Source organism: Ceratotherium simum, chromosome 5, assembly GCF_057802395.1.
Source record: "Ceratotherium simum simum isolate JZ-2026a chromosome 5, ASM5780239v1, whole genome shotgun sequence".
Classification (NCBI taxonomy): Eukaryota; Metazoa; Chordata; class Mammalia; order Perissodactyla; family Rhinocerotidae; genus Ceratotherium; species Ceratotherium simum.
Genome location: NC_141904.1, coordinates 40122825 through 40147150, shown reverse-complemented (window position 1 = coordinate 40147150; position 24326 = coordinate 40122825). Strand labels below are relative to the sequence as shown.

The window sequence follows — 24326 nt, the reverse complement described above, 5'->3', positions numbered from 1 at the left end:
GTGGCAAGTAGCCTATTTTATAAATCAAAAGGTAAAGGCTAGGAGAGTTGAATGCCCACTCTCAAGACACAGTGCGTCTGAAGTCTGAAATTTCATAGGAATTCTGGGCTCTAAATAGTGCTTGTATCTGGGCACTTTGGCTTCACTGGGGTGTGCAAACCATGACCTGGGGGCCAAATCCAGCTCATTGCCTACTTTTGTATGGCCTGTGGGTTAACAATGGTTTTTATGTTTTTAAATGGTTAAAAACAATCAAAAGGAAAATAATATTCCATGGCACATGAAAATTATATGAAATTCAATTTCAGTGTCAAAAAATAACGTTTTATTGGAACACACACTGCCAATTCATTTACATATTGATTATGGCTGCTTTTGCTCTATAATAGCAGAGTTGAGTAGTTGTGAGAGAGACTGCATAGCCCACAAAGCCAAAAATACTTATTTTCTGCCCCTTTAGAGAAGAAATTTGCTGACCCCTGATGTACACAGGCACCATGGTTTTGTGGTTTGAGTTCGGGTAAAGAGAAAAATGGTTAAAATATCAACTATTTATCAAGCATTGCATTAGACACTTGACATTGATTATCTCCTTTTATTTTCCCAACAAACTTGGGTAGTTCTATCATCCCCGTTTTACAGTGCAGGAAAATGAGACCTAGAAGAGACAAACAATTTGTCCAAGGTCACATAGCTAATAAGTGGAAGAACTAAGATGTAAATTTGTTCTGTCTGACCTTGGTTTACCTTGCACAGTGTACCCCACACCTCCTAAATTTTCCATCCTTGGTTGAATAATTTAGTTAGAAAGATTTGTCACCTGTGTCTTAATGGCTAGCCCTAAGTGGCATTTCTTAAACACGTTATGAAAAGGGGTGAGAACGCTGAATTCCCTTCTCCGTACTGCTTGTCGCAAGTCTTTCAAGCAGAAGAGCTTCTGGGCCCTTCGCCTTCCTCCTGGGAGTGAGCGCACATGTGCCAGTCTTCTCAGCTGTCTTGGCCACATGTCCGGGGGAGTTTTCGTGGTAGTTTCCCTGATCCTTGCCTGCGCAACCTGAGCCCCCTCCCCCAACTCTGAGGCCATGGGATGGCCCCATCCTCACAGCTGGGGCTGAAGGCCTGACCCCCAGACCAGGAAAAGGGGGGCTCAATTCTCCATGAGGCCCAGGGAGGCTGTGTGTACAGTTCAAAAGTGTATTCCGTTGGTCTTTGATTTGTCATTGTTGTTCAGGCCTACAAGGAATGGAAGATCATTTCCTCATTTACACCTTCATCATCTGACTCCAGAAAGGAAAACCAGCCACTGATTGAAGTGCCCCTGGAAAACCCCAGCTCCTCGGAGGGTCGGCCTCTCGCAGTGAATCCAGAAATGCACAAGGTGATTTCCCGCTGTTTGTCCACAGGCTTATTTGACAGGGTGCCAGTAAACAAGGCTTGGACGAGAAGATGAGATTAAAGATGGAGCCTTGTACTTGGCTGGTTTTCCTGTGCATCAGCATTGGAGAGGAGGATGGGAAAGGGAGTGGCAGAGATCTCAGTGTTGGCCAGCTCCCTTTTCTCAGCAGAGAGCTGGGCTTGATGGGGGAGCCACTGCCTGAAAGTAGAAGCGGGAGGGTTGTACCTTCTATTCACCTCTGGAACTCAGCTCTATTCAGAAATTTTGACATTGCTGACGGGGAACTCACAAGTGAAGTCCAGGACTACAGTTAGTGGAGACTGTTGTATACCAGCCTTGACCATTGAGGGACCTGGTTTCCCTTTCCTTTCATATCCCAGCTATGTCACTAAGAAGGAGGCCAAAGCTAAGAAGTTCTGCAGAGTTCTTAACTGAGGGAGGTTGATGGGGGCCTCAAGAGGTGAGGGCAACATCATGGGAAATTGAACCAGCAAAACCAAAGACTTTGGGAGAAACTACTGTCCTAGTTTTATGTCTCATACAAAGTATAAAACAAATAAACAGAATAGCAGTTATCAGGTTATTTCTGTAAATGCCTAGAAGGTTCCACAGAAATAGAAGTTAAATCATTGCCAACCTACACGAACCTCTAGGTAGCCACAAATTGGTTGTTATTTTGAAATGTACATTATTTAATCAAGTAGGTCCTCCCCATGTCTAAGTCCTATCCCCTTATACCCACAGTCCTCAGTCATGGAGGAGGTCATGAGTAATTCAGTACTAATGATAGTTATAATAGAAGCGTATGAGTGGTTGAATTTTTAAAAATAAGTTACAGTAATTGTGTAAGATGTAACCATCAGGATAAAGTGAGTGAAAGGTGCATGGGACCTCTGTGAACTATGTTTGTAACTTCCTATGAATCTATAATTATTTCAAAATATAAAATGACAGCAGATTCAAGGGCGGTCCTATACTAATGGTGTGCTCCCTTGTTAGAGATTTGCTTGTCTGTGCTGTGGCCACTCTGAGCTCCTCATGTCCTGCTCACACCTGTGCTATGACTTCTCTAAAATTTACTTTTTGTATTTCTCCAAAATCAGAGTAAGCCCGTTGAAGTATATCACGTTGTAGGTATAGACAAAAGACTCATCGTCTTGTCCTCAATCTTGTCTTTAGCTCCTCAATGGAGAGCTGAAGCAGCTGTACACTGCCATCACACGGGCTCGGGTCAACCTCTGGATCTTTGACGAAAACCCAGAGAAGCGGGCTCCTGCTTTCAAATATTTCATTAGACAAAATTTTGTGCAAGTTGTGAAGACAGATGAAAATAAAGGTAAGATCTCATTAAAATATTCTCGCTGTTGGATAGGAAGCATGTCACCCGCAGCTGTTCTTATGGTCGGGTACAAATGGTATAGTTTTTTGAAAGCACTTTCTTTCCTTTCCGCATTCTTCTGAGAGATGCGAGTTCGTATTTATTGCTAAGGTGTGTGGGAAAGTGGTTGTAATGGGATTGGGAGGGTTAACTCCTTCAGGCAAGATCTTTTATTTGTCCTTTAAAAGTGGTGGTCATGGGCAAGAGTTAGAGGAAATAGGCTCTGTTGGGAGGATACAAATTGCTGTGGGCTTTTGGACAGCTGATTGGCAATATCTGTCAAAATAAAGAATGCTCAGACCTTTTGACGCAGTAATTCCACTTCTAGAAATCTATCCTGGAAATATTCTTGTATAAAATCTCAAAGATACATGCATAAGAGTGTTCTTCACAGCCCTGTTTATATTTATAAGAAACTAAAAACGACCTAAGTAGCCACCAATGGGAAACTGTTTATAGTGGCTCCTCTGCTGGAACTGGTGGGCGTGGGGCTGTTGAGTAGATATGGACACCTTTTACTTTCCACCTTTAGACCCTTCTGTGCTGTTTGCAGTGTTTTAAGAAAAACCATTATCATGTATTGTTTTCATAATTTATGAGACTAGTTAATTAAAAAATAGAGTAGAGGTCTCCTGATAGGATAACTAGGAGAGAAATAATCAGCTCTTCATGAAGGAGAAAATTGTTGTCTTTCTTGTGGGTTAGCTGTTGAGTCGGCTCCTCCAGGCCATGGTTAATTTCTGTAAGGACAAGGGACAGCTCAGGGCGAGGCTGCTGTACAGAGGTCTGCTGGTTTCCTGGGCATTTCACAGCCAGTTTTATGGAGGCTATTTCTGGTTACAGCCAATTGCTCCAATGGGGACCAGGATTAGATGTTCTATTCCTGCTACCTGACTGTTGTGGTGTAATGGGAAAAGTCCAAGGCTGGGAGTTAACCTAGCTTCTCATTAGAACTTTCCACCTGTGTAGCCACATGACCCTGTTCAGGTCCCACTTTCTCTCCCGAGCCTTCACTTTCTCAACTAAAAGGAAAACGCGTGGGTTGGCCTACTGTGGTCGTTCTTAATCTTTCCTGCAGCTCACACTCCTTTTATTCTCAAAATATATTCTTAGATCATCAAGACAGGCAATTTTTTTTAATTTAAAAATTCAAAATGAAAAATAATTACAATTTATTTAATGTTTTGGTAGCATTAAAAGTGTAAGAAAAGTATAGTCTTAATTGTGTTACAGGTTGCTCATGGGTAAAGTCTTTGAGAACATCTGTTTCTGCTGTGCAAGGGAGCTTGGGATGAGTGTAGTGACTACGCAGTTTGAGTTTCTTCAACGTGGTGCTGGCAGAGTTCACTGGCCTTATGCGGAGATACTGTGGGACTTTGCTATGAGAATAAAATGTCACCAGGGCACTGATAGTGCACACAGAGTCAGGACAAGACGCTGCGAAGTCATCTTTGCACACAGTGCTGGAGGGCATGACAGAGGGCCAGCAGGGAGGGGTCAACGTGTGTTTTTGCACCTTCTAAACAAAGCTGGCACATCTGCCCTGCTCCCCTGATTGATATCCATTGGCCTGAGTATCTCTGACCTTTTCAGATCTGGCTGTCAGCATTGTCCTGGTAGTCACTGTCTTTTGTGTGCTTGATGAAGCTGTGGCTCAGACCTGCAGGGAGTGTTGCCCACTGCTGGTGATGCTCAGGGGGCCACTGAGGGGGGTGGTGATACAGTCGCCAGCAGACTAGTGAGGATAGCAGATGGGTCTGACAGCAGGTGATTGCAATAGTCTGCATCCACCAATGGGAATGTGTCAGATTGCTTACTATGATGAGGGCAAAGTCTGCACATTTGAAAATACTGTAAAATCCTGTCATCTTGTCCCTTGCTAAGGCGCCAGCATGGGAGTTTGCTAAGAGCTACATGGCTTTGGATTTTCAAGGAGGAATTAGAAATTACTCTCTGTCTTCTATTTCATAGCCGTAGAAAAGCAAGGTAGACCAAAGTTTAAAAACTCAACAACATCCTTTCTCACCCCCACTTCCTCCTTCCAAAACTCATAACAACCTGGCTTGGTAAGCTAAAATTTATCTTAAATAAATACGAGAAAGACAACACAGGTGTATTTATTTGCTAGAGCTGCCATAACAAAATACCACAGACCAGTGGGCTTACATAACAGAAATTTATTGTCTCACAGTCCTGAGGGCTACAAGTGCAAGATCAAGCTGTTGGCAGGTTTGGTTTCTTCTGAGGCCTCTCTCCTTGGTTTGTAGATGGCCTTTCCTTGGTGCAAGCCCCTGGTGTCTCTCTGTGTGTGTTAATCTCCTTTTCCTGTAAGGACATCAGTCAGATTGGGTTAGGGCCAACCATAACAGCACATTTTAACTTAATCATCTCTTTAAGGCTTTATCTCCAAATACAGTCACATTCTGAGGTACTGGGTGTTAGGGCTTCAACATATGAATTTTGGGGTGGGGGGACAAAATTCTGCCCATAACAGAGGTTTAAGTGAATGAATGCCCAGAGAGGCAAACCCACTTTTCTTTTTCGTTCTAGATTTGGATGATAGCATGTTTGTTAAGACCTCAACCTGTAAGGAGTGGATCGCACAAGGAGATTACTATGCTAAACACCAGTACTGGAAGGTAAGGGGCTGGACCAGAATCTAGGGCGTGAGGTCTTTGTGACCAGTGGCCCCATCAGGCCTCACAGGCAGGTTTCTCACCATGGCTTTTGTCACCAAGACAGCATGAGGGTAATGGCGCTTATGCCACTTCTTCTGAAACATCAGGTCACCCCATGATGAGGAGAGCTCCCTGTCCTGCTTCTTTCCCAATGCAGGCATGACAACCTTCATTTTGGCCAAGTGTCTGCATGTGCAGATAGGCAAATGCAGGCTCATGCATTTGCCCCACCAAAGAATCCCTCTGTTTATTTTCTTTCCCTCCTGTACTCTATGCTTAAAAGCTTTTGCTGTCATCATACTGCATTTTAAAACAGTGACAGATTGGTCCCCTCATTTGTTTTTTAAATTGATCAGACATAGCCTCGACTGCCAATCTGAGTCTGGTGGGCATAGGTTAAGCTTTATCACTAGACCGAGCTGACCGATTTCTAGCCACAAGCCATCTTAGTGAGCCTGAGCAGTCTTCTGGGAAATGTTATCTCTGTTAGTCCTCTTGAAATATTGAAACCAGCTTAAAGAGCCCCGTCCCTTTTCCCACAGTCAGCATCCCTATGAGTCCCATGGTCTCAGGTGGGGCACCATGGCATCTGTGTCTCCCATGATGTAGTGGTAATGGTGTCTTCACCTGCAGGTCGCAAATACCCTGTGAAAAGAGTGGTGGTGGTGTTTTTCATCCAGTAACAAGAAGTCTGGTCTCAGGGTTGGTTCTGCGGCTCAACAGTCAACATGGGCCCAGTCTCATTCCATCTCTTCCGTGCGTCATCTCCAGCTTATCAGAGATGCCGCCTCGTGGTTGCATAATGACAATAGCAGTGTCAAGCACCCATTCCCCTCAGCAGCATCCCAAGCAGGAATGAAGGGCAGGCACTTTCTTCTCACAGTCTCTTTTTTTATCATGAAGTCCCCTGTGGGTTTCTCCCTACATCTTATTGGTCTCTACTAGGTCACATGCCCATTCCTGGCTGCAAGGGAGTCTGGGAGAGCAAGCCCACTAGCAATTATGGCCCTTCATGGGAGGCAGGTTCTGCCATTAGGAAAGAAAGGGAGGAGGGAATGTTGGTAACTAACCAACGGTATCTGCCACCGCCGGCAGGACTACACAAAAATGCACGTTTTGATTCTCCCACGCACCTGGAGCACTCCACACCTGCAGCTGTAGGCAGTGCTTCCTGAGTGAAGAACTGGAGCTGAGTTTTGGGCAGATCACTTTCTTTCCTTTCCATGCCCCAGAGCTCATGTTAGACTTCAAGGTTTTGTTAGACATAGGTCCAACTCCTCAAACATTACAGGAAAAGTGTCTGCAGTTTCTCTTGCCACTTCTGAACAAATGTTTTGAGACAGTGATTTCTCCAAAGGGCTTGTCATGCTGCTTTAATAATCTGTCTTTTCATTGGCGTTTCATAGAGTTGGACCCCAGTGAAGGTACTGGAAAGTGATGAGTGTAGCGAAGCTGCAAGTCAGAACTTAATGGAAGCGGCCATTTGAGGAGTCTTCCATCTGCCGTGCCTGGGAAAAGGCATTCCCAGAGTTTTCTTATTCCCACTTCTTAGGAGAGTTTTGTCTGCTGTGGCTGGGAAAATGGTTTTAAGTCTACAGCAAGTAACTCACATCTGGAGCTTATCAGTTACTTTTTGCTACATAACAAACAACCCCAAAATTTTGTGGCTTAAAACAAGTCACTAATGTAGCTCACAGTTCTGTGGGTTGGCAAAGCTGAGTTCAGCTGAGTAGTTCTTCTGGTCTCAGCTGGGTGACATACATCTGAACTCAGCTGCCAATAAGCAAGCAGGTCTGCTTCTGGGGGTTGGCTGGCTCTTGGCTCAGGTGATGGGTATGAATGGGGTTCCTGGATCATGTGCCCGTCATCCTCCAGCAGGCTAGCCAGGGCTTGTTCACATGATGCCTGAGCAGGGTTCAAAGAGAGTAACAGAAACACACAAGGCCTCTTGAGGCCTGGCCCTGGAGCTGGGCCGTTGTTGCTTCTGCTGCCTTCTGTTGGCCAAATCAAGTCACAGCCCAGATCTGAAGGGAGGGGAAATGGGCAGTACTCTCGATGGGAGAAGCTGCAGAGTTACACTGTAAAGGCACGTGGATGGGTACAAGGAGGAGTGAAGGACTGTGGCCACCCTTGCAATCAATCATAAGGGTCAGAAAACAGAATTTGCACTATTGTGTGTTTGGGTGTGTCTGGAAAGTATTTCCATAAATTTGGAGTATTTAGCTGTAGAAGTTGACAGAGTCCCAAAACTTTATTCACTGCCCATCCTTCTTCTAACTGGAAGGAAATATGGAGCACTTGGCCGTTATTATAAAACCAAGAATTCTTTTTCTGGAGAGTGAGAGGGAAGGGAGGGTAACATGGGCAGCAGGTACGGGTGTGAATTGGAAAACTATATAAAGTCCTTCCCTTGATTCCCTTCAGAACACTGTTGGTGTCACCTAGACGTGTTGCCCATGGATTTCCAATTCTTTATCCCTTTAAAAATACCTTTTGAACGTTTGAATCTAAAATCTTTTTAGGGGAGCTGGCACAGATGAGAATGGTATAAAAAGCCTTCTCCTCACCTGACTGCGTTTTGTCCCCACTAAAGGACTTCAGGACTCAGGTGGTTTATTGACTTTTTGGCTGCATGTCAGTGAATGTTTCAGAACCACCATATGAATGGAAACCACTTGCGATTCATTCATTCAACAGATTCCTGTTGAGCCATGGGCCAAGCATGTGTTTAAGGAGGTGGGGACATGATGGTGAGCAAGACAGGCCTGCAGAAGAGTGCACAGTTCCAGCTGATGCAGATGTCATATATGAGAGACCGGCTGCCCCCAGAACCACCTCTCCTAGACAGGGAGGCCAGGGAAGCCTGCTCTGAGTAAGAGAGCCGAGACCTATAGGATGAATGAAGTTAACCAGGCAGAGGAGGGATGGAAGGGCATTGCAGTCAGAGGGAACAGTGTGTGCAAAGGCCCTGTGGCTGAAAGGAGCATGGCACAGGTCATGGGAATAAAAGGAGGCCTGTGGGGCCGGGAGGCTGGGGCAAAGAGCCTGAGGGGTAGAGATGCCATGCTATCCACTTTATCAGCAAGTGCCACTTAATCTGTCCCTTGCTCACACTGCCCTGTAGCCTGTGCTTTGAGACATGGTGTTGGCATTCCTGTTTTAGAAAAGCAGCTTTCTGCTGGCAGAGATCGGGATGCAGGCTGACTCCCCTGTGACACTTGTCTGCCCACCTTCTATTTGGTTAACACAGATGTGCATGTCCCAAAGATCTGGGCAGTTATCTTTTGGGATGTGTCGTGACGCCATCTCTATCCCCATTTCTACCCACAGTAGGTGTACTGCGGCTGTTCCACCAACACCGCCAGTTAGCCTTGGTAGTTACCAACTAGAGAGAACCTGTGTTGAGCCCAGAGAAGCCACTGGGTGACTTTGGGCCAGTGGCCGCATGTCTCTGACCTCAGGGTGCTGCTGTATACCACGAGAAGGATGAAACTTCTCCCACAGGCTGTTGAAGATTGAATGAGGGTGTTATTATGGTGGCCTGTAAAATATGTATTGTATACCTTTTCCATGGCTTCTGGGTACTTCCAAAAGGAACCTCGAGCGTGAAGTGTTAGCTGGTAACACGACTGGGCTTTGTTTGAGGCCATTTTCTTTAGCTTGTCGGCACCTTCCTGCTCCTCCCTCTCAGATCCGCTAAGAGGGGTGAGACTCCATGCCTTGTCAGTGCAGATGTGGAGTGCACACTGTAGCTCTTGGTCTGGATGTCACCTCCATGACTTTACTGAGAATAGAAACCTGTGCTTCTTCCAGGTTGCAGCCAAGTGTTACCAAAAAGGCGGTGCGTTTGAGAAGGAGAAGCTGGTGCTGGCCCACCACACCGCCCTGAGCATGAAATCAAAGAAAGTCAGCCCCAAGTAAGAGTCTCGGGGGTCATTTTAGGTTTGCTCTGAGGAGAGCAGCAGGTTAAAACTAGTGGTGTTAGATCAACATTCCGTGGAAGCTCTGTTTTGTTTCCCTCCTCCCAGGAAAAAGCAGGTAGAGTATTTGGAACTGGCAAAGACCTATTTGGAGTGCAAGGAGCCAAAGCTGTCCCTGAAGTGTCTGAGCTACGCCAAGGAGTTCCAGCTCTCCGCCCAGCTGTGCGAGAGGCTGGGAAAGGTACGTACGGCCCCAGCCCGCGGCTGCTCCTGGGAGAACTGGGCTTCACTTGGGCAGATTGAGGGGTGGCCCTCAGCCTCTGCTGTGTCAGAAAAGGGCCCCAGTCCTACGAAGAGGGAGAGATTGGCCCTGTTGACTCTAGGGTGGCCCTTCTTTCTCCCCTTGCTCAAGCGTTTAGACGGCTTCAAAAACGTGTGTGCGTACATGTCTGTGGGAATGTTTGAGACCTGATATTAACCACAGGGAGGCCAAATGTTCGAATCAAAGGAAAGATGGGTTTTAGAATATTCCTGCCTTCTCTTTCTCTATGTTCAGTCTGGAGTCTGCCTGGGCGAATGGCCTGGCAATTTTTCTATGTTCCCAGTTAATTACTCTAGATCTGCACCAACAAATCTGGCAGCCACTAGCCACATGTGGCTTTTTAATTTAAATTTTAAGTTAATTAAAATGTAATAAAATTAAAAATTCAGTTCCTCAGTCTCACTAGCCACATTTCAAGTGCTCATTGTTATAGAACATTTCCATCATTCTAGAAAGCTCTATTGGACAGAGCTGCTAGTCTAGAACACAGCCACTCACAGAGTGGTCAGCAGGCTGCTGGCGGGCCACAAACAGTTATTTGTCTGTGACAAGATTGACACAGAAGATGAGAGTCAGCAGTTAGAGTCTTTATAGCAATCTGGCATTGCTGTAACATCCAAGTGGTGAGGATTTTCTTAGGGATTCATTTTTCTCCTTTTTTTAAAGTTGAGATATAATTGGCATATAACATTATATTAGTTTTAGATATACATCATAATGATTCCATATATATATGTATTGAGAAATGATCACCACAGTGAGTTTAGTTAACCCGTCACCACACATAGTTACAAAAAAATTTTTTTCTTGTGATGAGAACTTTTAAGATCTACTCTGTTAGCAACTTTCATATATACAATACAGTATTATTGACTGTAGTCACCATGCTGTACGTTAACGTGATTCATTTTTAACGTACCAGTTGTGATAGATTGGACATATAAAACCATCTGGTCCTTCACCACAGGTAGTTTGAGAAGCTGTGCTCTAGAGCACCCACCCTGGTGTGGCTTTTGCATTTCCCCCTGTATCAGGCTTTATGACCCTCCAATAATAAGGTGGGTTTCCACATCTGTATGTGAAATATAGTAACTCCTGGATCCTCAGAGCTCCCGTGGTGTTGGGCAAGGTGGGGGTGGGACCTACTGGGAAGTTTGAAGTGTGGCCCCAAGTCAATGTCAAAGAATAAGGCGTCTGGATGCTGCCTGCCCTGCCTCATGTTTGTTATGGGATGTGACTTATTAGGATGGTAGGAGATGAGGATGGAGTAGAGATTTCAGAGAGGGTGGGAGTTTGGGTCCTAAGATTCCAAGAACTAGAATAGTTTCCAACCTCTCCATGTTCCTTAGCCCCCCCACCCTCCAATCTCCACTGCCACCACCTTGGAACCTAAACAGTGACAACTACAGGGGACAGGCCTGAGCCTACCACTTTCCTTTTTGCCTACCAGCGCCTGCCATGACTGAGCCAGAGACTCCTTCGTTGTCTGCTCACCTTGCGTCCCCCAGCCTACCAAGCTCTGCCTCTGAAAGTTGTGGGGGGACAGCAGGCCATAAGTACAGCCTGCGTTCCCTTCTCCAAGACTTTAGTGCCTTCAAAATGTGGAGGCCACCCTGCTCCTGGAGGTATAGCCCCCCTCTGTTCTTCCGCTGCCACAAGCTTGACCACTGGTGGCAGCTTCTTCCACTTTCTCTCAGCAGTACCTTCTAGCAGTCCCAAGCCCCACTCAGGGAAGAGTCTGGTCCTTTTCTTTGCTTAGGTCCCTCCCTGGAAGGGTGTTTAACCCTCAGCCAGCTTCAGACCTCTTGTGGTCATTCCACCAAACTAACCGGCATTGTTCAAATTGACCAGCTTGGCAGTAGCCTTTGTCAAAATCCTTAAGTCAAATCACTTCCCTGTTCCCAGCCCCCAAATGTGTGCTACCTCTGGGAAGAAATGTTCATGAGAGGGCTGTGGGAGTGTAAGATTGCCTTTCAGGGATTCCTCTGCCTTGCCTGCTTCCTGCCTTCTCCAGAGAACAAGATTGGTTTCCCTGGAAACCTCTCAAGGCCCTTGCTCTGGATGGCAGGTGGGGACCTCCTCATGGAGCAGAGCAGGCTGGAGTGGGGAGCTGCAGCTTAGAGCCAGCCCTCTCTTCTCTCTCTCCAATTGGGCGCACACTTGGCACCTGCATTCACTCTGAGAGATTTTTCTTCTGAGTAATCAGCATTGACGAGGAGAGGAAAAGAGACGGGGTGGTTAGATGTTCTGTTTATGGGGTTTTATTGATGTGGCAGGATGGGTCTAGTAGCTCCCTGGTCTGTGACGTCTGTGGATATAGAAGAACCTCACACCTGAATCTTGTTTATATTTTGGCATTTTGTATAGCTTGTCTCATTGAATAAAACCCAGCTAAGATTTATTAGAGGGCCTGGCATATGTAGTTTGTTTTGTTTCATTTTGATTTTGTTTCTGGTTTCTCTTTAGACCTCAAGTGCAGCAAGTAGAGTTATGAGATTAAATATTCAACAAATAGATGGACCCCCTACTGTGTGCCAGGCACTGTGGGTGCTCGGTGACAGCAGGCAACAAAGCAGGGGTCTCTGCCTCTGCTGAGCTTCCCTTTCTAGTGTGGGAGAGAGATGATAGACAAGCCAGTGGTACAGAAGATGTCAGCGGTGATGAGGGCTAGGTAAGGGGAGAGAGGGTGTCAGATGTTGCTATTTTAGACAGGGGTGGGGGTGTCAGGTAGCTGACTTTTGAGCAGAGACTCTGAGAACAGCTGCTGGAGGGCATCACAGGCCGAGGAAACTTGCAGGCAGAAACCCCAAGGTGGGAGTGTGTGGGCAAGTTTGAAGAACAGCAAGGAAGCCAGTTTGGTTGGAGCAGAGTGAGCGGGGTAGAAATGATAAAGTGAGCAATAGAAGATGGCGGGAAAAAAATCATGTAGGGCCTCATTGTCCATGGCAGGGACTAGATTTTGTTCCGGTGTGATGGGGAGCCAGTGGAAGGTTTTGATTGGAGGAGTGATGTGAAACTAATTATTTGGATGCTCTGTGGAGAGGTCTGTAGGCAGCAAGAGTCAAAGCAGAAAGGCCAGTCAGGAAAGCCCAGCAGTGGCTTAGGCTGAGATGATGGTGGCCTGGATTGCCACGATGGTGGTGGAGGTGCTGGCAAGGGGTCATATCTCGGAAATGTTGGGAGAGCCAAACAGACAGGATTAACTGATGGGCTGGATGGGAAGTGTGAGAGGAAGAGGAGTGGGATACACTCTTGGGTTCATAGCAAACCTACCATTAGTTTTATTTTATTCGTTCTCTTCCTCTTCCTGGCCAGTCTCCATTCCCATTCTCTTCTCACTGGCAGCCATTCCAATGCATTTAATATATGTCCCCTTATGCATACATAATAGAAGAATAGATAGTAGTATTTTCTATACATATATGTTTTAAGCTTATCTAAATAGCATCTTGTTCTGTTTTTCACTTTTTCCACCCCCTGCTGTAGTGTTACAGTCTGGCCAGGTTTCTGACTGCTGGTAGTATTCCAGAGTGGGCATCCACTGCATTTGACTTATCCATTTCCCTAGTGGTGAACGTCCAAGTTGCCACCACCTCCTGGCTGTCGCACACAGTACTGTGGTACAACGCGTCTCCCTCCTTCCTGTGTGAGATCTGGGAGGTGTATTGCTTGCTGGCCCCAGGGTGTGCTTGTACTTACTAAGTGAAAGTGAAAGCCATTTTGCTTTTCACAACAGCTGTACCACTTTGTGCATGAGGGTTCCATGTTCCACATTCTTGACCACGTTCAGTGGAATCTGATTTTCTAATTTTTGCAAACTGATGGATGTATCTCTCTGTGATATTAATTTGCATTTCTCTGTTTGTTAGTGAGATTGAGCATCTTTATTTATTTATTAGTCATTCAAGTTTCCCCCACTGCAAACTGCCAGTTTATATCCTTTGCCTAGTTTCTGTTGTATTTTCAGGAAAGTTTTCTTGTGGTTGCAAGAATCCATTTTATGTTCTACACCCGCCCAGTCTAGTCGAGTAGCCATATGTGGAAATTAAAATTAAAATTAAGTTAAATTAGAAATTCATTTCCTCAGTAGCGCTACCCACATTTCGTGTGCTCAGTATTCACATGTGGCTAGTGGCTACCATATTGGATAGCATAGATATAGAACATCTCCATCCTCACAGAAAGGTCTTTTTGACAGTGCTGGTATAGATGTTAATGTTTGTCTTCTCTCTGTTAACTTTATTTCATGTCTCCTTTGTTGAACTATTTGATGTAATCAAATCCATCAATTTCTCCCCTGAAGTTTGTGCGTTTTGGGTTTTGTTGAAGACTTTCTTTACCTCAAGGTCACAAAGATTTTCTCATACATTTTCCTCCAATAGCTTTCACATTTAGATCTATAATCCATCTGGAGCTTACCTTTGTGTATAGTGTGAAGTTGGGATTTACCTTTATTTTCTTCCTATAAAGAATTAGTTTTCCTAATATTACCTACATTTTAGTGTTTTTCACTGGATTCCAACAAATAGCAGACGTATGATCATCCTCTTTATTATTCATGGTGTCCGGTTATTTTTAAGATAAAAGGTTATGTTTTGAATACTTTAAGAGTAAAATTTCACTCCATCCTAGATAAAAGATGCCGCCTATTTCTATAAGCGAAGCCAGTGCTACAAAGATGCTTTCCGATGCTTTGAGCAGATTCAGGAATTTGATCTAGCACTCAAAATGTACTGCCAAGAGGAGCTTTTCGAAGAAGCTGCTATTGCAATGGAAAAGTAGGTGATTTTATTCTCTCCCTTCCCCTTCCTCTCCATCCCTCCCTCTGCTCAATGGGGACAACCTGCCCTGGGTGGTGTCATCCTGCTCTTCTGAAGTTGCTTGACCATGTCACCTACCTTCCACTTGAGTGGTGGCCTCGGTGCTGGGTCAAGAGCTCCTTGAGAGCAGGGCTCTGTGTTTTCCACTCTCTCTATGAGCTTTGACACAATGTCATGAAGGAAAGGGACAGAAAAAGATGAAAGGTGTGTTACGAGTGTATATATAACATGCATGGCAATTTTGTGCTTAATGACGGTTCTGTCCTCTCCACCTTTACCTGCTGAGTTGACAATCTCGCTGATGTGTGGATGGATGAAGGTGAGAGCACTAGTGGGCAGTCAGGATTTTGCTTCATCATTATCTTCTGGCAGATGCTCAGCCCTACACTTATATGTATATTTATGATATGTATGTACACATACCCTCAGTTCTAGGACACATAAGTTTTATACATGACCTGTGGAGGCCTCCTTGAACTTTTAGCCCAGCTGATATTCCACAGGTGAAGTGGAGATAGGTGGGGTTAATGGTTGGCAAGGAATCTAGAAACAGCCTGTGGTTGATGCCCCTAGATCTTCCTGGTGGTATGAGACAGCGAGAATGGCAGAGTCTGCTGTCTGCATTTCTACTCAACAGGGGTTTGGGCGTGCTCTCAGCTCCTGGAAAAGTAGGCTATGGGTTGGTTCTATATTTTCTTTGCTTTCTACCAACTAATACATGTGACAAAACGAACGTAATTGACCTACATGTTCAAATTTGAGATTTTTATTTTGAAGTTAGCTTTTATTAAAGTATAACATCTATTCGAAAAAGTGCACATAATTTTCACAAAGTAAATACACTTGTGTAACCAGCATCTAGATAAAGAAACTGAGTTTTATTTTTGGAACTGGCAAAGTGGATGTCCAGTACCATGGTTGGTAATTGAGCATATTCTTTTATCCAGGTCTTGGGTACCGTCATATGTATGATATACACAATGACTGTGTGTTAGTCAGCTCAGGCTGCCATAACAAATGCCACAGATTGGGTGGCTTAAACAACAGAAATTTATTTTCTCTTAGTTTTGGAGGCTAGAAGTCCAAGATCAAGGCTCCGGCCAACTGGGTTACTGGCGAGAGCTCTCTTCCTGGCTTGCAGATGGCTGCCTTCTCACTATGTCCTCATGTGGCCTTTCCTGGGTGCTTATATTTGGTATGAGAGCGTGTGCTCACTCTGGTGTCTCTTCTTATAAAGACACTAATCCTATTGGATCAAGGCTCCACCCTCATGACCTCATTTAACTTTAATTACTCCCTTAGGGGCCCCATCTCCAAATACACCCACACTTGGCCTTAGGGCTTCAATATATGAATTTTAGGGGGCACAAACTGTCAATCCATACAGGGTGCCAGCTGTGACATTTATTGGGTACCCAGTCAGCTGGGTGCTATGTAGTGGTGTTGTGAGTAATTGACCAGGCCAATTCCCTCGTGAGTTCATATGACAAAACTGACTGCGAGTTGTTTTTTTAATACTTTCAATTATTTATTGAACCTGCTGTTCTCACTTTTCCAGAAGAGTATTGAATAATCATAAATTTTCCCAGAAACATTTTTTTTGGTCTTTCATTACTATTTTAATTTTTTTCAGCTTTATTGAGGCATACAACTGAGAGTTTTTAGTGAAGTGTTGAGTTGAGATCTAAGTGTAGTCTAAGTATTAACAGGAGCCTCACACTAGATGTATCTGAGTGTCTTTTGAATGCTGTGCATACTGGTTGTAGAATTCAATTGCTAACTGGCCTGACTCAAAATGCACTGAGAACGTTTTAGATTTGAAAAGAAAATATGTAACTAGTTCCTTAAACTTGCTAAAAATACTCCCCACTCCATCAGCCAGTACTCACATGAGAAGTATATTCCCTTCCTTCAGCTTTATTTACACCTTTTCACAGAGAGCCTGTTATACTAGGAAATCTGATGTTTGTAGGATAACTCTGGGGCGTCATAAGGGCCCTGGCACTTCTGTGTTTGTGAGGAAATGTATTTTGTCCTGTGAGAGTTCAAAAGTAAGCATGTTTTATTGGATTGTTCCAATGCCTTGAAAATTGGTAGTGTGGAATATACTGACTTTGATCAGCAGAGTAAAGAGGAGCCCTTCAGAGCTTCATTAATTCACACTAACTCAAGCACATGCTTACCTGGCAAAAGAGAAAAATCACAGGTTGGATAAGAGGGGGAAGACTAATACACTCGCTGGTGTGTGTGCAGACTCCATATTCATCCTTTCTCATTAATCACATAGCAAACTGAACAGTGTTGTATACCCAAAATGATTGTCATGCTTTTATGAGAGTTTAAGGGATTTTTGTTTTCAAGGATAATTTTGACTATGCCTAATTTTTGCCCTACAGATTGACTTTCAAATTTAACTTTCACTTGCTGAGATTGCAACTCCACTATATTTCGTTAATTAAACATACTAATGCTTGGTTTCTTTGGAGAATAAAGAATTAATTTTATCAGTGTAAAATGAAGCATTTGTAAAGATGCTGGATAAGTTGAGGTCCTATTTTGTAATTTATATCTACATGTGAGAATTTTATTTAAGTTGCTCTGTGCTGTATTTTGGAAGAAATTTTCTATTGGGTGATAATGAGTTGACATTTGTGTTGTCTATCATTGCAGGTATGAAGAAATGGTAAGGGCCAAGACCCTTCCAATATCCAAGCTCTCCTATTCTGCCAGTCAGTTTTACTTGGAGGCTGCAGCAAAGTACCTGAGTGCAAATAAGATCAAGGAGATGATGGCTGTCCTCTCGAAGCTAGACACAGAAGACCAGCTGGTGTTCCTGAAGTCTCGGAAACGGCTAGCAGAAGCTGCAGACCTGCTCAACAGGGAAGGTCGGAGAGAAGAGGCTGCCTTGCTGATGAAGCAACATGGCTCCCTCTTGGAGGCTGCCAGGCTCACTGCTGACAAGGACTTCCAGGCCTCATGTCTGCTGGAGGCTGCCCGCCTCAATGTGGCCAGGGATTCAGATGTAGAACATACCAAGGCCATTCTGAAAGAAGCCCTTGATCTCTGCCATCAAACCCATCAGTTGTCCGGCATTGCTGAGGCCGTCTTCCTGCAGGGGGTAATCCTGAGAGACTTTCAGAAGCTCAAGGATGCCTTCTTCAAGTTTCACAGACTTAACCACTCAGCTGGAGTGGTGGAAGCGCTTTACAAAGCCACCAGCCTGTGTGAGGCAGAGCCCGAGAAGGTCCTGGCCCTGGCTCCGGGGGGCTTGGAAGTCCTCCTCAATCTGGTCAGGGCTCTCAAAAAAGTGACCAACAATGCTGAGAAGGAAATGGTCAAGTCTTGTTTTGAGTTTTTTGGGATTTCTCAGGTGGATTCCGAGTATTGTCAGATAGCTCAGAATGACCCTGGACCCATATTAAAAATAATTTTTGACCTGGATTTGAACTTGAGAGAGAAGAAAACAAAAGACCATTTCTTGATAATGACTGACCAAGTGAAATTAGCCCTAAACAAACACCTTTTGAGCAGGCTGTGTCAGATCACGCAGAGCCTGCTTGGGAAGACCTACCCCGGGGTCTGCATGTGGTTTATTGTAGGCTTAAAATGTGAGAATGAAAACTGTGGAGATTTCCACAGGCCTTTGCGGCGCTGTGAGGCCAAGTGTTTGGTTCAGTCAAAAATGCAGCTGGTGGCAATCAATGGACTGCTTTTGGAAGCCAAAAAGGTATTCCCTAAAATTTTAGCTCAAGAACTTGAAAAAATCGATCGTATTTTGTCTACAGATGTGAAGGGCCTTTGCGAATCCTTCCTGAATGTCCTCTTCCCTAAGCATTTCCATCAGAGAGTGTTGTCAGAAAACCTCATGGCATGCAAAGAAATCCTCAAACCGAATTACAAATTCTTCAGATTCTACAAGTTTGCTCTAGAAGAGTACATCCGTTTTCTGTTTCAAAACGCAAGTGCACGAAGCCGCCGGGAGTCTACAGACCTGTGGCTGAGTGCCATGCAGGCTTTCCTTCTCTCTTCTAACTACCCGGAGGAGTTTGAGAAGCAGCTCCACCGGGAGGAGGACAACTACAATAGGGAGCTCAAAGCTCTGGAGTCTGAAAAAGAGGAAAGGGGCAGGGGGCGAGGCAGCAAGATGAAAGGAATAGAAGGGAAATTCGGCATGCTGGCGCCCGACAAGGATGATGAAAATACCGAGAAGACCTACCTGTGCTTCATGCGGCTGCTGGAGAATTGCATCGACCAGCTCTACGTTCACAGGAACCCAGAAAACTGCAAGAGGCTCTTTTTCCGTTTCATGAATGTCCTTGTCAAGAGGTGCAAGGAACCACTCATCCCCAGCATTGGAAACACAGTGGCCATGTTGGAGTTCCAGTTCATTCACTGTGGGGCAGTCCTGGCCTGCCTGGGGAAGAAGACCATCCTGTGCCTCCCCAAGAGCTACATTGCGCTCTTGCACTACTGGGAGTTCCTGTTCAGCAAGAAGAACAAGGAGCTCGGGCACGTGTTCTCCATCATTCAGGGATACAAACCTAAGGATGTGACAAGGGCCATTCAGAATTTCCGGTACCACCTCTCCTACCTTGTCAAGGTGCTATGCGGTGAGGAGAATGAGAACTTCAACGTTCTGCTCGATGCCTTCAGTGAAATAGACTATGTAGTTTCCGGTGAGGCAGAGCGGACCCTGGTGCTGTGCTTGGTGATGCTGGTGAATGCCAAGGAGGTTCTGCAGCCAAACTGCAAGCCTCTTTTGTACCACCACTTCCAGGAGATCGACAGGAGGCTGCAGCAGATGAGCATGGACTGCCGGCACCTGGTGCCCGAGAGGCTCCTGAAAGTGGTGAACCGGGTGTTGATGGCGGTCAATGAAAAGTCGGTCAATGAAAAGTCGGTCAATGAAAAGTCGGTGGCTGAGGCACTGCAGGACCTGCTCTTTGAGCGGGATGAAGAGTACTTGATGGACTGCTACTGGAGGTGGGACAGCGGGCACACCAAAGGGATCCGTGGCCTCTATCACGAGGAGGTCAAACTAAACCGCCTGCTCTGTGTGGACGCCGTGGACTACTCTGCCGAAACACCGTATGAGTTTGGTCAGGATGAGATGAATGAGCTGGCATCAGAAGACCGAGACTACTTCCTCGCCGCCATCCTTTCCCAGAAGCAGCAGAAGGCTTCCAGGCAGCAGAAGTTGAGAATAGTGTGCCTGGTGGTGTTCTTGTACATCCGCTGGAGGAGAAGGGTGAGTGCCCAGAAGGAGTGCTTCAGGGAGGAGACCAGGGAGCCCAGGGCCGGGAACTTCAAAAAGGCCGATGTTGACAGGACCCAGTGTGACCTGTGTGGAGTGAAGTTCACCCACTGTCCTGAGAACTATTTCACCCCCGACAAAGCACTTGAGGGAGCGGATTTAGAGGCTCTGGCCCTTTCCAAGGCTGAGCTGGAAGACAAGGAATGTTGGGAGAGGAACAGCGAGTCTTATGAGCAGCACATTCGCCTAGAAGGCCACCAGAGGCAGCAAGTGGCCTACCGGAAATACTCTGAATTTTTCTGTGAGAAGGTGGACCCAGCCATTGAGGAAGGCAAGCTTGTAGTACAGGACATTGAGCAGAGCGTGTGGATCCCCAGTCACCCGGGCTCCAAAGAGCACAGCCGCATGCTGCAGAGGAAGGTCCAGGAGAACATCAAGAAGGTTTTGGATACGGTGGAGGACCTCTACAGACGCAAGACCTGGGCTGATGGTAAGGGGCCCTCAGAAATGGGGGCCTAGGTAATGTTAGAACCCGGACTTTGAGAACACATGTCAGAGTCAAGTCCTTTGTGGTGATGTCTGACCTGGGGATGATAGAACTTGGCATTAGCAGAAATACAAGTGAGGACTGTGTGTCCTCAAGTTACAGCAAAGCCTCATTGTTTGGACCACCCCTCCCCCAATTAAAACTGTGATTATCTTGGGCCGGGATGGTTTCCTCTGGCACTACAGACAAAAAAAGGGCTTTCTAGCTAATTCTATGGAGAGGATCTTGAGGAAACTCTTTAAGCTTCTGATTCAGTCATTCAGTGATCATTTCTTGAGCACCTACTTTGTGCTGAGCCCTTGACTAAGATCTGGAGATGTGTAGCTGTTCTCATCCTTTTAGGAGGGTCCCTAAACCATACCCAGTGTGAGCCTTTAATAATAATAATTCTTATGTAGTCTTTGAATCAAATTTCCTTTAATTTCTTTATTAGCTACTTCTTAGCAACACTGAGTGGAAGTATGTTATGTGTAAAATTACATAATTTAAGGTAATTCTATGATTCAGACACTCTAGTTTAAGGTTTAATAACATTTTGAACAAAAGCTTCCTTGAAAGATTTGCTATTGGCAGTCTCTACAGACACACAGTAATGGCGTCAGGCTAGCATTTCATTGTAGTTTATGTTTGTGGCGGCAGAAGGTGGCTGTGGGTCCTTACTGTGTTGTTCTCCTCAGGGGAGGCACAGAGACAAGTTCTTGGGAGGTGGGGGCTTTGGCTCTAGTCCTAGGTGTCCAAGTCCCTACAGCGACCCTTTCACTCAGAGCGCTTGTTCTTTGGTTCCTGTAGCGGAGGAGGTCATGACTCGGCTGGTCAGTGTTCTGACCCTGTCAGTCAGAGATGCGCGGGAGTGGCTGAGGAAAGCAGAACTCCACTCAAAGGAGGAAGGTAAGGAGTCCTTTGTCCCAGGGTGATGCTCTGGGTCTTGTGGTTCTTGGTTCTGTTGACTCCCAGGTCAGTTTGAAGTGGGGCTGCCTATGATGTCAGTAGAGGCCACTCACTGTCTAGGAGCATTGCCCCCAGTGAGTCAAATTGTTAGCAACGTGGCATCTGAGTTTCCCCATTTGACTGTGAGGGCCGTCAATCTGGGCTCATGTTAGTTGCTCTTTCAAAACACCGCTTTGCCACTCATGAGCTATTGTCAATGACATTCAGTCACTACGCACGCTCAATACAGTGACTCCCAAGGATAGACAAGGTATTACAAAGCCATCTCTTGATAAATATGTTTGCCTGTGTCAACCATTCATGTAAGTCAGTGAGTATTTATTGAGTGTCTAGTATGTATCAGCGCTGTTCTGGGCTTGGGGATATAAAACAAACAAATTTGTGGACAAAACAAAATCACTGGGGAAACTTGCGTGCATCTTCCTCCAGAGGGTTAAAGGCTTGTGCAGAGTGAGTCAGGTTTCTCTCCCGATGTCAGAATTACCTTGTCAAGTTCTGCATGATCTGAAAAGTCCTCCCTCTTGCCCATTCCAACTACTGCCCCCTCTTGGCTGGACCTCATTTCCTCTTGCTCCAACTGTTTCACCTGCCCCAGATTGCCCTTCTGTGAATCCTCCTAATCCGGATGCTACTGGAAAATCCAGACCCCGGAGCCGGGGAAAACCTGAAGGGCCTTGGCACAAATGTCTATGCCAATAAAAAATCTTTAGAATATAGTCCCTGCTGGGACTTTGATTTTTGTGATTGTTTCAGAAGGAAGATAACTGGTATTCCAACTCAAGTCTATGGTTGAGTTTAGGTCTTGTTTGATTTCTTTGCCATTTAAAGGGTCTCTAACATAAGGCCAGAGGAACCAGCCTGTAAAAGAACTTAATTCTGGAGAAGAGTGTTTACATTGGCTGTGGCTCAGCCTATAAAACAATATCAGTACTCAAGGAAACATCCTTTCTCTCTGGCACCCTGGTGGAAGGCTTTTTTTTTTTCTTTAATTGATAGCAATGATTACAGAGACATTAGGTTTTACTAGGATGTTATATTTTGCAATGGAGTGAAAAAAATCACCATTCTGCACTTTGTTTCTGGCCTTTGCTTTTTAAACAGGTGTTGTTCAGGAAGATGATTATGAAAATGAAGTTGAAGACTTTGTTGAGCTCCGTCCCAGAAAGCGTCTGTGGAAATGTGGAAAGCGGAGAAGATACTAATGTCCACATAGCTGCTGCCTTCTAAACCTTCAGAACATTCCATCCTGACTTAGAATTCTGTGTGCTGGAGCGGAAGAGAAAAAGAATGTCAGTTAGCATAAAATAGTGGAGGAGTCTACAATCCTTTGCTCTTTGTTCCTATTTCTCTTTCAGTGGTGGTTAAGGGTCTCATTGCTCCCTCACTGCAGGGACCTCTTAAGTGTTTTCCAAGTTCAAGTCTAGCAGCAACAGTTCCCCCTAAGACTTGTTCAGATGAGAGGAGTCATAGCTGAAGGGAACCTTAGGACTCCTTTGGTTCTCTGGCTCATCATCATCATGACGTGAGTCAGTAGCAGGGACACCCCTCACCTAAGAGTTGCTGCTGCCCTGGGCGGGGAAATCCCTCTGCTGATTCACTCATCTCCTTTCACGTGGCTGTGACCTCGAGTAGTACGAAAGCTGTGTGTGCCCAGGGCCCATGTGGGCCCTACTCTGGCTACCCCTGACCCCAGGCCACACTCTGGCCCTCTCTGAGCCTACTTGTAGCGTGGTTCCTTCCATTATATATTTTAGCCTTTTCTCTTTGTGGCAACTTTTCTACGCTTCTTGCCACCATTTTTTTGTGACCATTCTCAGCCACCTGTGCAAGTCATGGTTAGACTACCTCAGAATGTAGTCCAGAATTCCCCCAGTGTCCAGCCTCAGGACCTTCCCCCAAGAAGGGAAGGCTGGGGAGTATTGCTGGGGGTTCCTAGCCAGCCTCTCCAAGGTGGTCCTAACTCTGCCTTGGCTATGGTGCAGACATTCCAAAAAGTGTTTTGTATGTTGCCCTATATGTCTAGTTTTCTTCGTTCTCCCTGGCAAGTTTGCCATCTTAGCTTACGTTGACATTCTGATGAGTTTCCTCCTGCTGAGCTCACCAGGGTGGGACAGTGACCTGCAGAGCTACAGGTTAGGGACAAGTGGACAGAGGAGGAAGCCAGCCTTACAGTGCCAATCCATAGGGATTTGGCTGTGAATCACTGCCCCGTGGCTGGTAGGCCATGTAAGAGGAGCGGGGGCTTGGGCCTGTTTTGAGGAGGCCATTGTTCCACCTACTCAATTGGTCCCATTCAGGAAGCCTTCATGCCTCTCATGATTATTGCCCACCATTTCCCTGCCCCTCAGCTCAGCCTGGTGCCAAAGGTCAGGTTCATATTGGTCCTTCATTGTCGTGTCATCACAACAGAACCAACCTTCTCCCCGTGTTGCCGCTGCTTTTGCTACTTGTTGTTTCCTCTTTATTGTCTTTCTAAATGACTCTATTTCCTTGAAATGTTTATGCTTCTAATTTTTATTAGGTTATGTTTCTAATTTTTATTCCAGGTGTTTTTTATAAACTTCACTTGCCAGAAAAAAAAAAAGGAAAAAAATCCCAATCAAATCTTGCTGTATTATCACATTTTTATAAAGTTAAATCATTTCTCTTACATGAAGCTGTCCTTTTGTTTATTTCCAGTTTATGCTCAGAGAGTAAAGGGGTCAATCTCGGAGCTGCTTCTTTCTGGTCAGCTTGTGATGCTGACCCAGGGTAGAAGCTTGCTGTGCCTTCTGAAATGAAGACATCCAGGGACAGAGAAATGAAGCTCAGCCCAGGGCCGCCTAGCTGGTTGCAGGGGCTCTCGAGGGCCTGCCTATACCAGTTCTTTACCGTTTGGATGCTCCTGAGCACACAGGGTGTGGACTGTAAGGGGTTTTGTCAGTGCTATCTGTTGGGACTGCTCCCCAATAAGAACATGACCCTGGGGGCAGGAGACCCGGCGTTGAATCCTCATCCTTCCCCTAATGAGGTGTGTAACCTGGGGTGAGTTAGATCCGTTCAGTACTCCCTGAGTGCCTAAGT

At 45.6% G+C, this 24326-nt stretch overlaps 1 protein-coding gene across 4 annotated transcripts in view; it reads left to right on the top strand.

The window, feature by feature from the left end:
* The window catches only part of TRANK1 (tetratricopeptide repeat and ankyrin repeat containing 1), a 98591-nt gene extending 74678 nt beyond the window's left edge, over positions 1-23913 (top strand). For all 4 annotated transcript variants that reach the window (XM_087430689.1, XM_087430690.1, XM_014790460.2 and 1 more), the window contains 9 exons: positions 1232-1378; positions 2576-2732; positions 5325-5413; positions 9266-9369; positions 9481-9613; positions 14327-14472; positions 17185-20258; positions 21105-21203; positions 22365-23913. In XM_087430689.1, coding sequence (XP_087286815.1) covers positions 1232-1378; positions 2576-2732; positions 5325-5413; positions 9266-9369; positions 9481-9613; positions 14327-14472; positions 17185-20258; positions 21105-21203; positions 22365-22465 — 4050 coding nt within the window. In that variant the 3' untranslated portion in view covers positions 22466-23913. The remainder of the gene's footprint in view (positions 1-1231; positions 1379-2575; positions 2733-5324; positions 5414-9265; positions 9370-9480; positions 9614-14326; positions 14473-17184; positions 20259-21104; positions 21204-22364) is intronic.
* The last annotated feature ends 413 nt before the right edge of the window (positions 23914-24326 follow it).